At 31.2% G+C, this 16065-nt stretch overlaps 1 protein-coding gene across 2 annotated transcripts; it reads left to right on the top strand.

Annotated features, from left to right (window-relative positions):
* Window positions 1–1581: 1581 nt before the first annotated feature.
* Window positions 1582–15671, top strand: LOC143048171 (uncharacterized). Of its 2 annotated transcripts, none has more exons than XM_076221693.1 (14): window positions 1582–1664; window positions 2247–2393; window positions 2822–2901; window positions 5062–5133; window positions 5549–5699; window positions 7134–7262; window positions 8286–8330; window positions 9216–9350; window positions 9905–9978; window positions 10945–11016; window positions 12462–12627; window positions 13695–13813; window positions 14759–14852; window positions 15367–15671. In XM_076221693.1, the coding sequence occupies exons 1-14, from the start codon at window positions 1640–1642 to the stop codon at window positions 15573–15575; spliced, it is 1518 nt and encodes a 505-aa protein (XP_076077808.1). In that variant the 5' UTR covers window positions 1582–1639; the 3' UTR covers window positions 15576–15671. The 2 variants fall into 2 exon arrangements, with proteins under 2 accessions (XP_076077808.1, XP_076077807.1); XM_076221692.1 differs by having other exon boundaries at window positions 5549–5705.
* The last annotated feature ends 394 nt before the right edge of the window (window positions 15672–16065 follow it).

Below are 16065 nucleotides of genomic sequence, written 5' to 3'. Positions count from 1 at the left end.
TATTTCTGATATCTTTGAACACCAAATAACAAACACTGATATAGAAAAGATGATAACAATACCAAAATTGAGAATCAAATTCATAAGTTAAAAACAAACTGACAATACCATGGCAACAACCAAAGAAGACAGAAACAGTACAAAAACACAAATAGGATTTTTAATGTTCGTTTTGTCTTTTGATAAAAGGTATGCTGATTGTAAGTGCAAAGTTTTCTCATTATAACTAATTGAATTTAATGTTTTAACTATAACCAAAAGTAATAGTGGTATTGAGGTGGAAGAAAACAGTCTTCTCAAATAGTGTACAAAATAAATATAAAACAAACTGCTAGAAGAATTCCATGTTCCCTGATAGGGAAGGGATGAACAGGTGGTACAAAGTAACTGCAAACGGAAGTTACATGTGACATATAAGTATTGGTATCAGATTTGACTTGGAACTTGTTAATGGTTGGTAATATTGATCATGTGGAAAACAAAAGGGTCTCGAATTGTGTTATTTCTAATAACACCATTGTCCTTTATAAGTTATATATTAAGTTGAGTCTTTTGATTTGTAATTTAACGTCATGACATCTAACAAAATAAGACATCGTTATTCAAGTCGTATTGATTTACTGTTTGCCAGTCCGTACTTTTATATTCCGACAGGCCAAAGGCCCAGAAATTATAGCAATGTTGCGTTTCAAGTACCTTTTTATTTCACCCAAGTTTTTTGCCGCAATTTCACTAAAAAAACGGGACGAAAGACATATGACAGTTATTTGATATCTTGATAGATCAATTTTGATGTATATATAACAAGCTATTATTTGAACTTGGAATTGTTTTTAATTATGGAATTTGCATAATTTCCTGTGCTTGAAATTTTTAATAAATTCCAGTTCAAATAATAGCCTGTTATATGTTAACACTTTCAGAAAATGTAATAAGAAAAGGGAGTGGAATTTTTCTTTTGGCTATATTTTGGGGAAATATATGACATCCTTGCACCACTTTTGAACTCTTTTATAGCAAAAAGTAAAATCACAAAAATACTAAACTCCAAAGAAAATTCAAAACGGAAAGTCCTTAATCAAATGACAAAATATTTTATTTTTAAAAAATACTTCAAACGAATAGATTATAACAACTGTATAAAAGTTTATTGTTGCCATCGATACACCTAATCAAAATTATATTCGACCATTTAAGCTACAATACATAAAATCTATGATGATATTGATTGCATACATATACACATATGCCAAAAACAGTCAGCTTTATTTGTATATATCTTTATTCCAACAAACCATTTATATTGGGGGGAACAGGATACCGACGGATTTTCCGGAATTAATCATTTATTTTGTAAGCCATACTTATCCCTCCCTCGACAATCAAATAGTCGTCCATTCCAACATGTGAAAATCTCTATTAATAATAGCTCTGATGTGATTTAATTCAGAGGAAATGAATACTAGGTTTCCATATATATTGGTGTTTAAACAGAGGCTTCGAGTTAGTACATTGTTTTCTCTTATCATAGTCTCACACAAACAATGGATTTTTTTTCATATAGATAATACGCAAAGGTATGTCAAATGCCAAATGTGATAAGAAATGTAAAGTAGTCTGGACGTTATATTAACCGGAAATGAACGTGCTCATCATTCCATTCTGTAAGTACAAGATCGGCAGGTAAAAAAGTTAATCCTATTTCTATAGTACATATGTAGTCTTTTAGAGCCCACACAGGTACAAATGTATACATCATATAAAAAGAGGAATCATTATTTGATTTACCAAAGGTGCTTGTGAAATTAATAAAAGGTCATTGAGTTAACTTTTGTAATTTGTACAGACGTACCATATAAACTGGTAAATGAATAAAATAAACTTATTGTTTTCGAACTATGGTGTTTACAAGACGCAAATTATTGCGAATGAAGAAAACACAAAAAAAACATGCAAACATTTTCACTTGTGAATAACGAGACAAAAAAGATAGAGGCGATTATTTCTTTTTATGGTGCTATGAAAACATAAGAATTAAAAGGGGAACATGTCAAAGAGACAAAAGCACGACCAAAGACAAGAAAAGATCACAAGTTCACCAATGGATCTTCATCACAGGGAGAAAATCCGTCACCCGTCGACGGTGATATAGATATTTATTCTGTCTTTTTCATAAATTTCGATCCACTTATATCTAAGCTAATAATCTCTTCTTTTTAATTACTCAAAAAAGTTTACATTATCAGGTTTAACACTCGTATGCATACTGACAAACGCACAAGTGTGTGATGATCTTGACACAGCTATTTGCAGGATACTGTCATCCTTATATCCAAAAATGTGTGATGACAGTTGTTTATCAAGTATCTGTAACAGATTTTGTGGAAACTGTCGTAAGTTCAATTGGTTTTTAGAAGTGAAATAACAAAATATCCAAAGGAAACTCTAAATGGAAAGTATTTTATAAAATGGATATAGCACATGCTCAAAAACGTTTAACATCTGTCATATTCCTGACATGGTACAATTATTTCCTAATGTAGAACATGGTGGATTAAACCAGTTTAATTAGTGGACTAGTTATTTATTTTTTTCATTTCAATTGAAAACAATCTTAGTTTTCATTGCTTTTACCTATTTCTCTGCAAAACTATTCATTATAGTAAACAAGAAAAAATCGTTTAATCCACATCGAATGCAAAATAACTATGTCTTTTCCAGATTGAGTTGTTAATTTAATCTTAGCACCGAAACATAAAACTCACTGTCGGTTAATCATGTCGGTTTGGCATTCAATGGAAAGTAATATTTTGTTTTGTAGCTGTAAGGTGCTATTACAGCAGAGAAATAGTCAATCCAGCAAACTGTTCCACTATAGTCGACTGTCCATCTATAGATCATGTATGTATGGGTTTAAATGAAATGTAAAATCTCAAAAATACTGAACTCCGAGGAAAAATTCAAAACGGAAAGTCCTTAATCAAATGGAAAAATCAAACGCCCAAACACATCAAACGAATGGCCAACAACTGTCATATTCCTGAATCAGTACAGGCGTTTTCGTATGTAGAATGGTGGATTAAACCTAGTTTTTCAGATAAACCTCTCACTTTGAAAAGATTGAAGAAGGACGCAGTGTTTCTACGTGTTAACCATCTTTTGTTAAATTAAGAAATATGATAACAGTATAGATTTCATATTTACCTTCTCCTGGAAATAGTTCTGTTTTTGAAAATATAGATCATGCTACTATACTATTCACACATAATTTAATGAAATCAATTTTTGATAGTATGTTCAAATAATAAATAATTAGATTTTCAATGTTGATAAATATAATGTTTCAGTGATAAACACATCTATTAACTTTCTGTGTAATTGAAAACAACCATATAGATTAATGAGCAATTATCATCTCCACTTATTAGGTCTATTATAATAAAGCTGCTGTAAACGGAAGACAAAGAAACACCACCAGGAATAACAATGTTTTCTAGGGTTATACAAAACCATCTTTATATACTCATAAACGTAGTCATTAACAATGTAAAAAGATAATATGTTCATCAAACAAATAATATAAGCAGTTTAAGCATATAAAATATATAACACACCACAGTAAAAAAAAACCTACACAGTGTGATATAAATATTTAAAATTGTTACTAGTAAACATTATTTTTGGATCCTCAATGCTCTTCAACTTTGTACTTGTTTGGCTTTATAAATATTTTGATATGAGCGTCACTGATGAGTCTTATGTAGACGAAACGCGCGTCTGTCGTACTAAATTATAATCCTGGTACCTTTGATAACTATAACTGTCGCCTATCGTCTTCAACTTTATACAACATCGTCCGGAATATGTATGACATATTTGCCACTGAATCAATCAATAATGAGTATGCCTATAGATAAGTTACCCAACAAACAATCAAGTAAGCAATTTCGTTCTTCTAAAGATTAAAGGCACAACAAATCTACTGGCCAGTATCGAATATAATCATTAAATGATCGATTTTATTCAAATAGATTCAGCTATTTTGTTCAGTATCTATTTGCTTACTTTGTGAAAAATAATACAGAGTCAAGGAAAAAATACACCGAAGAGGATATCACTGCCATGCTGGACTTTTTAATTGACAACATATTTGTTGAATTTGGAGGTTTTGTCTTCCAACAGACTATTGTAATCCCTATGGGTACCAATTGCGCTCCTCTACTTTGAGATTTGTTTTTACATTCCTATGAAGTAGAATTTATTCAAGGGCTTGTAAAGAAAGGAGAAAAGAAATTAGCCCAGTCATTTAATTTCAATTTTCGGTATATTGATGGTGTACTGTCTCTTAATAATAATAGATTCAGTGATCACTTACATTTAATATATCCAAGTGAACTTGAAATTAAAGATACTACCGACAAAGATAAATCTGCTTCATATTTAGACCTTTTTCTCGAAATGACTACTGATAGTAGGTTGAATACCAAAATTTATGACAAACGCGATGGTTTTTATTTTCCTATAGTCAACTTTTCATTTCTGTGTAGCAATATCCCAGCGGCACCGGCATATGGAGTATATGTGTCTCAATTGATACGTTACTCTAGAGCTAGCTCAAAGTACGTTGATTTAGTTGAACGAGGAATACTGTTTTCTCAAAAGTTGTTAATCAAATGAAGGTCATCATTCAGGAAATTTTACGGTCGCCATCATGAGCTGATTGGCCATTATGACAAAAGTGTGTCAGAAATCATATTTGATATTCTTCCTCAGTCATAGTAACCTTTCATCATTACCGAACTGAACAAAGAAATAACACGACGGGTGCCGTATATGGTGCATGAAATGCTTACCCTTCCGGAGCACCTGATTTCACACTTGGTTTTTAGTGGAGTTCGTGTTGTTTCTTATTTATTATTTATAACTGTTGATGTAAATGTCCTTTGGTTTAATGAGTCTTTGTTTACTCCTTGGTTTTGATTGTTGTTGTCTTGTAATGAAGACATATTGCACTGAAATTTAATGTTATTATTTTGTTGACATTATTCTCTCGCATTTCAGTATTGTTTCACATCAGAAACATTTGCCGACGATTTTACGAAAGTATATAAAATGGGATGTGCACTAAAAAATGTAAGTTTTAAATTTATTTTATTTAGCATGTTCTAATTGTAACTTCCATATTCTAGTACATGTATGTAATAGCTTATTATTGTATGTACAATAAACATGTTTTACCTTCACAGTGCAGCACATTTGCATGCTTTTTTGTGAACAAATCATTTTTAATTTAGTGTTCAGCTATTTCTCAGACTGTACTCACTTAATTTGAAATTAAATATACAATGTTGCTATTGTATATTTCGGGAAAATTGAGACTAGGGGGTGTGAGGCTCATCTAATTTATATTACTATTGTAGTAATACAAAGCAAAAGTGAGCACACACTCGTCACCGATCTTATTTAAGTCGAAAAGCGATTTATATACGTAAGACAAATCTCCAAACATTTGCAGAACTGTCCAACCATCAATTTTTTTTCATTTCAGACTTGTGTACTAAATGTCAATGGTGGTAGAAGGTCAGATGTTGTTGTAAAAGGTGCATGTTGCGGCATTGACAAATGCAACAATAATTTACCAGATGAAATTGATCGACTAGTAGATTTACAGCAACAAAAGATTTCAGAGCTGTCACAAAGTAAAAGCAACTCATCATTTGTTTTGCAACATAAAGATATAAGAAGATGTGGTATGGGTGCCATTGACACAACTCTCCATCCAAGTCACAATTTGTAAAGATATACCCGCACAGGTCAAAGTACGACCTTCACACTGGAGCCTAACAGCAAGCTATCAAGGGTCTCAAAAAGACTATTGTAAAACGATGCAAACAGGAAGAGCAACGATCTTATCCAAATAAAACGAGAAACGAGAAACATTACGAACCCCATCAACAAACCACAACCACTGAACAAAAGGTTCCTGAGTTAAGAAAGGTGCAAACAAACACCGTGGGTTTAAACATAATGTATTAGGTATAGTTGAAACTGGTTGGTTTAAAATTACAGCATTTTAAGGGTTGACTAAGTTATTTTGATTTATAGTAGTTTTTACCTCTCCCGTCCGGTAATAAACCATGTACGGAACAGAGTTGTCCTTGTTGGTTTTGAAGGAGGCATAGTAACGCAACTATGTCCGATATGAAAGGCACGTCGAATTATCCTCCGTGTAAATACCGTCCGATTTCAATTATCAAATGTGTTGGTATAGGTAGCAATAAACAGTTAGGAGAAAAAGTTAAAATTTTCCCTCTTAAAATTTACCATCCCCTTTTCATTGCTTTCTTGCAATAATAAGCTTACTGTTTGTTTCATATATGTGCATATGTATGTAATCAAAATCTTCCATAGATATTATATGCACTATATAAAATGGTAAAATATAATTTCATTTAGGTGTATCCATGGCAACAGTCTGCATTTATTTGTTATAAAATATTGCAAAAAGGGAGAAAAAGATGTCACATATTTCCCCAAAATTTGGCTAAAAGTAGAACTTCAATTGCTTGAAGTCATACCTTTTCTGAAACTTTTTACATATATCTTTCAATAAAACCAATGAAAATTATATGTCTTTCATCTCATTTGTTTTGTAAAATTGCGTCAAAAGCTTTGTGTAGAAAAAAACTGTTTGTAAACATTACATTGATTTCTGGAACGATGGCCGGTCTAGCTATGAAAATACGGAGAGTCAAACAGAAAACAGCCCATAAAACAAGTATAAAATAATCTTGATGTTCTTATAAACCATCTTTGAAGGCTAAATAAGTACTTAGCTGTCTAAAAATTAATTTTAATACACAATAACTTCCATATTTGGTGAAAAATCTACCGAGGCCAAAATGCGAAACTAGACTCCTAACTGTGTATTGCTACCATAGTCATTCACAAAATCTACTATAAAACAAAAAAAATATATATAATTAAAAGATCGCATCAAATAAGAGAATGATGTATAATCAATTAGCAGGCGAATAGCAAAACCGATTCTTGTTTTTCATAAGTTAGTAACTCAATATACAACTACCAAAAAGCATAACATTTTATAAGCAAGATTTGTCTTATTGTTACAGATAATATTACATCACACATGTCTGATTGCTTTGATACGATTCCTAACTGCAAAGAGTACACAACAATTGTATGTGGACAATATGCCCCCTGGTCACAGGAGCATTGCGCTCGCTTCTGTAATATGTGTGGTATGTATATTAAGACATTATATGTAAATACGCGACAATATCAAAACGACAACATCAATTATACGGTAACATATTGTTATGTGGATATTAAAATATTTTCCATTATTTAGTTACGTTTGTACTTTCCATGTCAACAGTCCCGTTATACATGTATCTCCAGTAAACGGTTATGTGTTACTTACAATGACATATGTATACATGTATAAGTTTAATCTTGGTTAACTGACTCTATTGTCTATACAAATCGCATAACATGCATGGATCCTCTTTTTTATAGACTTCTTCATGTTTTCGGGAATCGATATATTTTTGTCTTCTAATTTGTGGAGTTTGAGTGTTATTGACCAAGTCCAATTCAAAATAACGGTCGGGGCGGGACGTATCAGATGTAAAAAAAAAAATTTAATTATAGGGGCAAATGCTATAGTCACTTGTTTTCATATGATGACTGGACATGGAGCTCTGAAGTAAAGAATATTTTTCTAAGGAATAAAATAAAGGATATATATATATAGTACCACTCTTTATTTAAGGATCTTTATGAAAATATTCGAGACAGAAAAATTACATATGTATCTTAAATATCTTTAATAAAAACGGATTTACTTTGTGCAATTGATTTAAATATCCATAGGAATCAATCTGGTTAAAAATAGTTCTTTGATTTTATCATACGTACGAGCACGCGAGATAATATTAATCAGATTGCACGGGAATATCCTTCCTTCTATTATAATGTTTATTCTTGTAGAATTCACAATAAGGTATTCTAATTTTATAGTATAAAAATCCTAAATGATTCTGTATATTTTGCCACAGTTGAAAACTCGATCTTACAGAATAACATACACGTTGAGACAGTTCAGTAAGAAATATTGTTCTACTTGAAATGTTATCAAATGCGCGTCTAATGTTTGCCGTAATATCACATGGAATTTGGTAAATACAGTTTATATAAAAACAAATATCTTGTTATATAATACTATGTTACATATCTAGAATTTGTATTTTTTTTCTTGTTAGGACCTAGTACCAAATCAAGAGTTATTCTAGCTACAACAATAACCTGTAAGTTATACTAATTTTCAAGGTAAACAAAGCATTCGCATCCTTTCCCCTTGCTTCTAAGGAATAACTTTATCAATTAAGTTTCGGCATATCTATATGTGACACAAGATCACATTACAGCAAATGTATTTGTCCAACAGAAAAAGTTTCACTGAACACAATTTTATGATGGGACGTCAATATACACGTAAACAATTTCGAATTCGGCGTTTCAGTATGATATTTTCTTGACATTTTAATATTCGTGGCACTGATATAAAACTAAATCGATTGTTTTTGAACTTATATGTTTTCTCAACATTTGTTACTCGAAAAATACAATACGATTTGAGTTTATTTATTTAAGTCCAAGACGCTAATGCATCCAAAAGGTAATTCGGCTTTTAAGTATCAGTTAAAAACAGAAAGATGAAAAGTATGGACAATTTTAGAATAAACATGGTTTTGAAATAACAATAACTATTTCCATCAGATTGATAAAAAGAAATGATTTCTTTGTTCATAGAATAATATGTATATGGTATTTTATCTAATTCAGATTCTAGCAACATATCTATATGTAGCTAGATCGTTTTGACTTGTATCTGCAACTGCTATTCCATAATTTGAAAGTAATAATTGATCATAATTGTCGAGAATCATATTGGATTTCAATTGGTCTTTCCTTGTTATATCTTAATTGATTAAGTTAGAATCTTTCAGTTTTCGTACACAGCCTAGAAAGTTTTTTTTTTAATTAATGCGCTCTTAAACTTAAATATAAACAAACACACAAATAATTATGATATCAAATGGATTTTTTTTATTGCAATACATTTGAAAAATTAGTAATAATTATATTGAAAAAAGTGTTATGCGAATATTTTACCATTTATTTTGAAAAAGCTGTACCTACAATCACACCTGACTGCAAGAACATGGATGACAACGTGTGTCATAAGCTAGCGTTGGATGATGCCAAACTTTGTTCCAACGACTGTATCGCTAATAAAATTTGTCCTAGGTTTTGCAAAAAATGTTGTAAGTCTATTTTTCATTATTATTTGCCTTGATGTTATTTGAATTCCGTTTCTAATATTTCTGCTGTTTTTTCATATATATATTTGAATAAGCTTTCTTTATGTGGGGCTTTTAGTCTAGCAAAAATACACCAAAAACTATATAGAATAAATATAAATGTTGCAGAAAAGGTTAAACCAACGTATAGTATATTAAATTACATATTCTGATTTGGTTTAAACTGTATGTCTGCGGGTATTTGTATATATAAACAACTGCAAAATATTGTTGGGTTGTCCAGCTTGCGGAATACAGTATTAATCTTCTAAGGACAACATTCAGTAAAATGAAATGATAAGCAAACATATACAATTCTAAAAGTAATGATTTATAACCGTATGTAAGGCGTCTTATTTCGAATATCTGATAAACAATTCATAATAAAAAGAAAAAATTCAAGAGTGAAGAACTCGAAAATCAAGTTTAATCCCACAACATCCCCATGTGCATCTTCCTAGTCAGAAATTGATCTTTGTTGTGATGTAGTTATGGTGCATTTTACCTTAATTTTACAGATCAGTGTTATAGCTGCAGTGATATAGATCGTCTACAAGATTGCAGTAATACCACAACATGTGAATCAGGGAAGGTACAATATTTTCGAGAACAATGTTCAGTTTCCTTATATACTCAAAATGATTATTTTTCAAAATTATTTAAATTCATTTCTTTCTTAATATAATTATTTAAGTATTTCGGAAACATGTGATGCATATATATAATGACAGTATTAAATTATATCAATCTGAATGCAAGAGATGCCAAAATGAAAAATAGTAGGCTATATAACGTCGAGGAGAATAGCAGAAAATAGAACAAAAAAGGAACTGTTGGATGGATGCGACTTAGGACGTATTCACACAAGGCCTAAACAAGTGTAATGAGATTTGAAAAGATTGATTATAGATAATTACTGCGTTTATTTTGGAAACATTTGCATATGTATATTAACCTTTGGATACTGATTTGAATTCACGTCCAACAGATTAGGTTTTTATTTTAAAAATGTTAACAATACAACTTGTGTTCATATAACATGTTCGAAATTGGCAGCGTGAACGCAGCATAAGTTTCAGTTTATTTTCCTCAGTTTTATTTGTGCAAATCTTAGAAGTAAAAACAAAGGATATGTAGTATCAACCCATGACATAAAATCAGTACACACACAACAAAAAAGAACAAAAAAACAGCGCTTTTATTGCTGTTCTTCATCTCCAAGTCAAAGTGAAGCCTTCTACACGGAGCAAACAACTCTCACCTCACTTCAATTTATGACGGCCCCTAGCACCTGAATTCGTTTGCGAAAATAATTTGAATAAACTTTGTAAGACGTAATATCACGGTAAAAAATATACATTGGAAAGTAGTACAAAACAAAATAGTTCCTACGCATAAGGATCAATCTTAAACTATGTAGCATATATTTTAGTAATTGATGACTGATGACCTTATTGCCCCTTTTGGCATATAAAAGTTAAGAGATGTATATAGTTTGTAACAATCAAGATTCTATAAACAAAATGTAAAGTCTTTAACATTGTTTTTGTCTGTACAGGAATGTTTCCAGCTAGAAACACTGAGCTATGATCTACGTCCAGTCTTCAGACTAGGATGTCTCGATGAGAACGTAAGTTTGGAGCTAACTTTTATAACATTACATCTGTAATTTATAACAATAATTTAGCAAATGAATAATGTATCATTTTTGATATAACTCGATATAGTGTATAATATATCAATTTATTCAATGCATAAAACCTAAATGTTATTTAAACATGTTTTGTGAGATATATCTGGCATATGCTGAAAACTGCATTGATCAGAAATCGTTGCAATAGTCATCAGTTTACATAGATATAGGAAGATGTGGTGCGAGTGCCAATGAGACAACTCTCCATCCCGAATAACAATTTATAAAAGTAAACCATTAAAGGTCAATGTACGGCCTTCAACACGGAGCCTTGGCTCATACCGAACAATAAGCTATAAAGGGCCCCAAAATAACTAGTGTAAAACCATTCAAACGGGGAAATCAAAGGTCTAATCTATATAAAAACCGAGAAACGAGAAACACGTATAAATTACATGAACAAACGACAACTACTGTACATCAGATTCCTGACTTAGGACAGGTGCAAACATTTGCAGCGGGATTAAACGTTTTAATGGTACCAAACTTTCTCCCTTTTTCTGAAACAATAGTATAACATCACAACACAGAAAACACACGATAAAATATCAATTGGAAGACTTAATTCAATCAAAAAAACGTAAAATTAACACACTATAAACGAATAAATTTTATCTGCGATACTTGAATGCAAATACATAGTTAGTAAAATAATAGATACAAACATTGAAGGCCAAAAAAGTAAACAAACAAGTCCAAACAAAGCCATGGCAAGACACCACTGCGAAATACTTAATAACCCACTTTTGAAAAAAAAACGGTTTACATAATAAACACAGGTAAATGAAAAATAACTTTGTCGTTTTAGGTATACTACTTCTGTGTATATAAAATTTTCGAATAATTAGGAATACCAAGAGAGTTCTGTCAAATAAATACCTAGTTTAACACTAGATACATATAGGGTGAATATCAACAATAAAACTATACAATTAGAGCTAGATAAGACTTCCATGTACAGATTTAAGGAGAATAATCTTGAAGTTCATACAAATGTAGTACAAAGAAGTAGAAATTAGTAGATATTCTAAATAATCAAAGCTGGTATAACTATTTTGATATGAGCGTCACTGATGAGTATTATGTAGACGAAACGCGCGTCTGGCGTACTAAATTATAATCCTGGTACCTTTGATAACTATATAGACAAGATCCATATTAATATAAAATAACAAAAAAGCATTACAAATAGTATCAACAAGTCAAATAAACAAGAAAGTACGATTTGAGAGTACATCCACATGTTTATTATTTTCACTTTAAAAACTTTAAAATAAATGTATTTTCAAATATTGAAGTTAAAATGCATCGTTGAATATAGAGGTCGTCCATTAATGTTGAAAAGATTTTGGCAAAAACAACAATATCGAATATATTTACAGCTTTGTCAAAGGCTTGGTGTTAATCCTGTACAATCAGGATTTGGACGAAGACAACAAGGCTTGAAAGGTGGATGTTGTAAAACAGATCTGTGTAATACCAAACTGATTAATGTAATACCTGCTACAACAACTACAGTGTCGACTAGCACTGCTGTCACTGCTCATGGTAGGTACAATCATTCTTTGATTTTATTAAATAGTAAGAAATTGCTACACAGGATTTCGTATTGAAAAAATACGAACTCAATTAGTCTTACTATAGAAACACTCAATTGTGTAAGACATAAAACCTCAAAAGAAACAAATTGTCTGCGCTATATTATATGAAGTGCTGGATCGTTATTGCATATCTGTCACATTTCAACACGTATGAAACAAACATCCTGGACCCCTCTTTTGTCGTTTATAAAATGAACGAATGTATCTGATCAAAGATGCTTTTTTTGTCATTAACAATTCCCAAGTGTCGCTACTAGAACAGGAACTGTTTCTCTTCCGATGATCTTGATTCATTTCAGGATTTCCTAATTTTATTTTGCAAAATTACCAGATTTTTGTGTAGTTTTCTGGACTCTTGCTTGTCGTGTCTTATGTTTTTGCTTTGTTCATTGCATTTAAAGTCAATATTTTTTATAGATTCGACCGTTGTTTTTCCCGTTTGAATAGTTTTTCACTAGTCATGTTTCGGCCCTCTACAGCTTGCTGTTCGTGTGGGCCAAGGCTCCGTGTTGAACACCGTAATTTGACCTATAATGGTTTACTTTTATAAATTGTGACTTGGATGGAGAATTGTCTCATTGGCACTCATACCACATCTTCTTATATCTTTTATATACAATTACAGGTTAACTCGGTCCTCCTATAATCTTAAATACTTTTGGTACACCTATAGGAGTTGAAGTCACAAAATAATTCAAGAAGGTAATTTGATAACCGGGAAAATCAATTCATCACTTGTTTGTAGATTTGCAGGATCAAACTTTCATTCCATCTAAAATACAACGAGCCGTTGGTTGAGGCCAAAGACTTACAATGTTGTAGGTTATCATGATTATGTTGGTGGAATGATTTATTTTGAATTTGGAGACTTTATATTCGTAATAATCAGAAATGTAATCTTCGTTCATATCTGTTGATCTGGTTACAAGTAAAACAAATATTACAGGGAATTTCAGAAAAATATCATACTTAAAAAAATAGAAATAGATTATTTTTAATAGTAACATATTTCAGGATGTTCACTGCATCACTCTGGAAGTGTTCAAGGTTGTGGTCCTAACTCTGCATATGTTATTAAAGGACACTCTTGTTACCATATCGGAAATGACGAGTTAACATGGATAGAATCAAAGGCAAGTCATATATTTGATCAAACTAAAATTGTTTGCATCCCATCCTTCATTGTTTTAATGACACAGAACAAATAAAACTCGGTATAAATATACGAGATATTGTTCACACAATTCAAAAGACTACCAATAATCTATAACAGGTATGTACAAGTCAATCCCAGAAAGACGACATAACAAAATATGTAAAACATCCCAATTCATATATCGTATTTTTTACGCGAAAATCCCTACACATGTAATGTTTCATGAGGACTTCAGGAATAAAGGCAACAGTAATATACCGGTGTTTAAAAGTCATAAATCGATTGAGAGAAAACACATCCGGGATACAAACTAAATCCGACTATAAGAGGAAAACAAAGGAACAACAGGAACATTAAAGTGCGACAAAAACAAACGCCAACACACATAGAAACATAACCGAATCATGTGCCTTTTTAAAAACTATCAAAATATACAATATCTTATTCAGAATCGTATCTAGATGTAAACCACATCAGATCATTCATATTATCGGTCATTTTTAGATAAAAGATCAGTAAACAGTTTTTACAGACATCTGAACAGAAAAGGCACTTTTATGAACTATTGCCATATAAATTTCTACCCATTGATATATTTAACTTATACCAGCGGCGCAGCTGTGTATATCATAATTAAGAAAGAGGACAACACGTGCAATTCTTCAATCATTTTCGTAATAGCAGGTGCAAAACTCCAACAACACCATACGATAAGCCGGTTTTTGGACTTCGTCAGACCAAACAATAAAGAAACATAATACATGTTTCACGTGTAAAAAAAAACGTTAAGGACTTCATATTCTTGACACACAATGTACAACTTAAATAGTGTGTATGCTTATTAAACATACATTATAATAGACAAAGAGTGTTTTTAAATAAATGCATTTTGTCATTGTTCGTTGTTTAATCTTATTTGTAGAACTATTGCAGAAGCAAATGTGGAACTCTAGCTAATTTTGATTCAGGCGCTGAAATAATAGATGTCATCAACCGAATCAAATCAAGTTATAACCGTAAGTTCATAATATAAGATTAAACCACAGTATATGAAAATATCATTCACAAACTTGTTTATCATTGAAAGCAAAGCGGAATTGAAAAATACTAATCTGCCATTTGGAAATGTATTTAAGCACAGATTTATTTGAAAACAGATACCTATTATGTGATTTTGTCTCCGGTATAGAGATGTCTCATTGGCAATTCACCAAATCTTCTTATCTTTATACTTCAATACATGACGGTCTTTTTAAATGACGAAAAGACAAGCTACAAAAACAAAACAATACACAGAAATAAAATTCTTCAGATACACAAGCACAATGAAAAACCTGCAGTGACCTTATATGTTTCAGAAAGGTAAACGTTCCATGAAAGTATAGAGTAAATATATCACAGTCAATAAGAAGTCAGATGAAGTAAAACAATAGTTTATGTATATTCATTTGGGTAATGATTTTATAATAGCTTTTACAATAAACATTTGACATAATTTCAATAACTGTCCAAGAATTAATTCATATACAGATTTGGATCTCTGGGTTGATGCCGTGAAAGACTCGCATAGAAATTGGATATGGACAGAAACAAATCAGAGAATTGTTATGGAAACTTCTTTCTATTTGAACAAAATAGACGGTTCCTGTGGCGCAGGGCATAATTCTGATATCGTTACAATGATTCCTCATAACTGTACCACGCTACTCCATCCGCTATGTGAAACAACAATAACATAAAATGAAAACAATTTGTATTAGTTTGTAGTAAAGTATATTCTAAGGGGATACATGCAATTGAATATTCATATGTACAATAAAGTTGGTCAATATTCAGATATTGTGGACGCAAAAATAAAAAAAACCGTTACCAATACAAATAAAGAAGGAAACATATAAGCGCTGACTTGATATACTTAATTTCTTGTTTTTGTTATATGTAAGTACTGGTTTATTTGTGCAACTATTATGCATATATCGTTAACGTTATTTCATTAATTTGCTTGTATAGAGGAGTTGTTGAAGATCATATATTTACATAGACAGAAGTAACCTTTTTATGAAACCTTTTTTCGAAACAATGTTCTTGATTTGGTCCTTTAAAGGGACACTAGCTGTCAAATTTATGTTCACCGATTTGATTTATAACAATGTAAAACATTTATCCAAACTATTAAAAGTCTTAAATAAACAATTAACAGGGCACGCGCATGAAAATGCGTAGCTTCGT

This window comes from Mytilus galloprovincialis, chromosome 10 (assembly GCF_965363235.1).
Source record: "Mytilus galloprovincialis chromosome 10, xbMytGall1.hap1.1, whole genome shotgun sequence".
In the NCBI taxonomy this organism is placed as follows: domain Eukaryota; kingdom Metazoa; phylum Mollusca; class Bivalvia; order Mytilida; family Mytilidae; genus Mytilus; species Mytilus galloprovincialis.
This window is presented reverse-complemented; position numbering and strand designations above follow the sequence as displayed.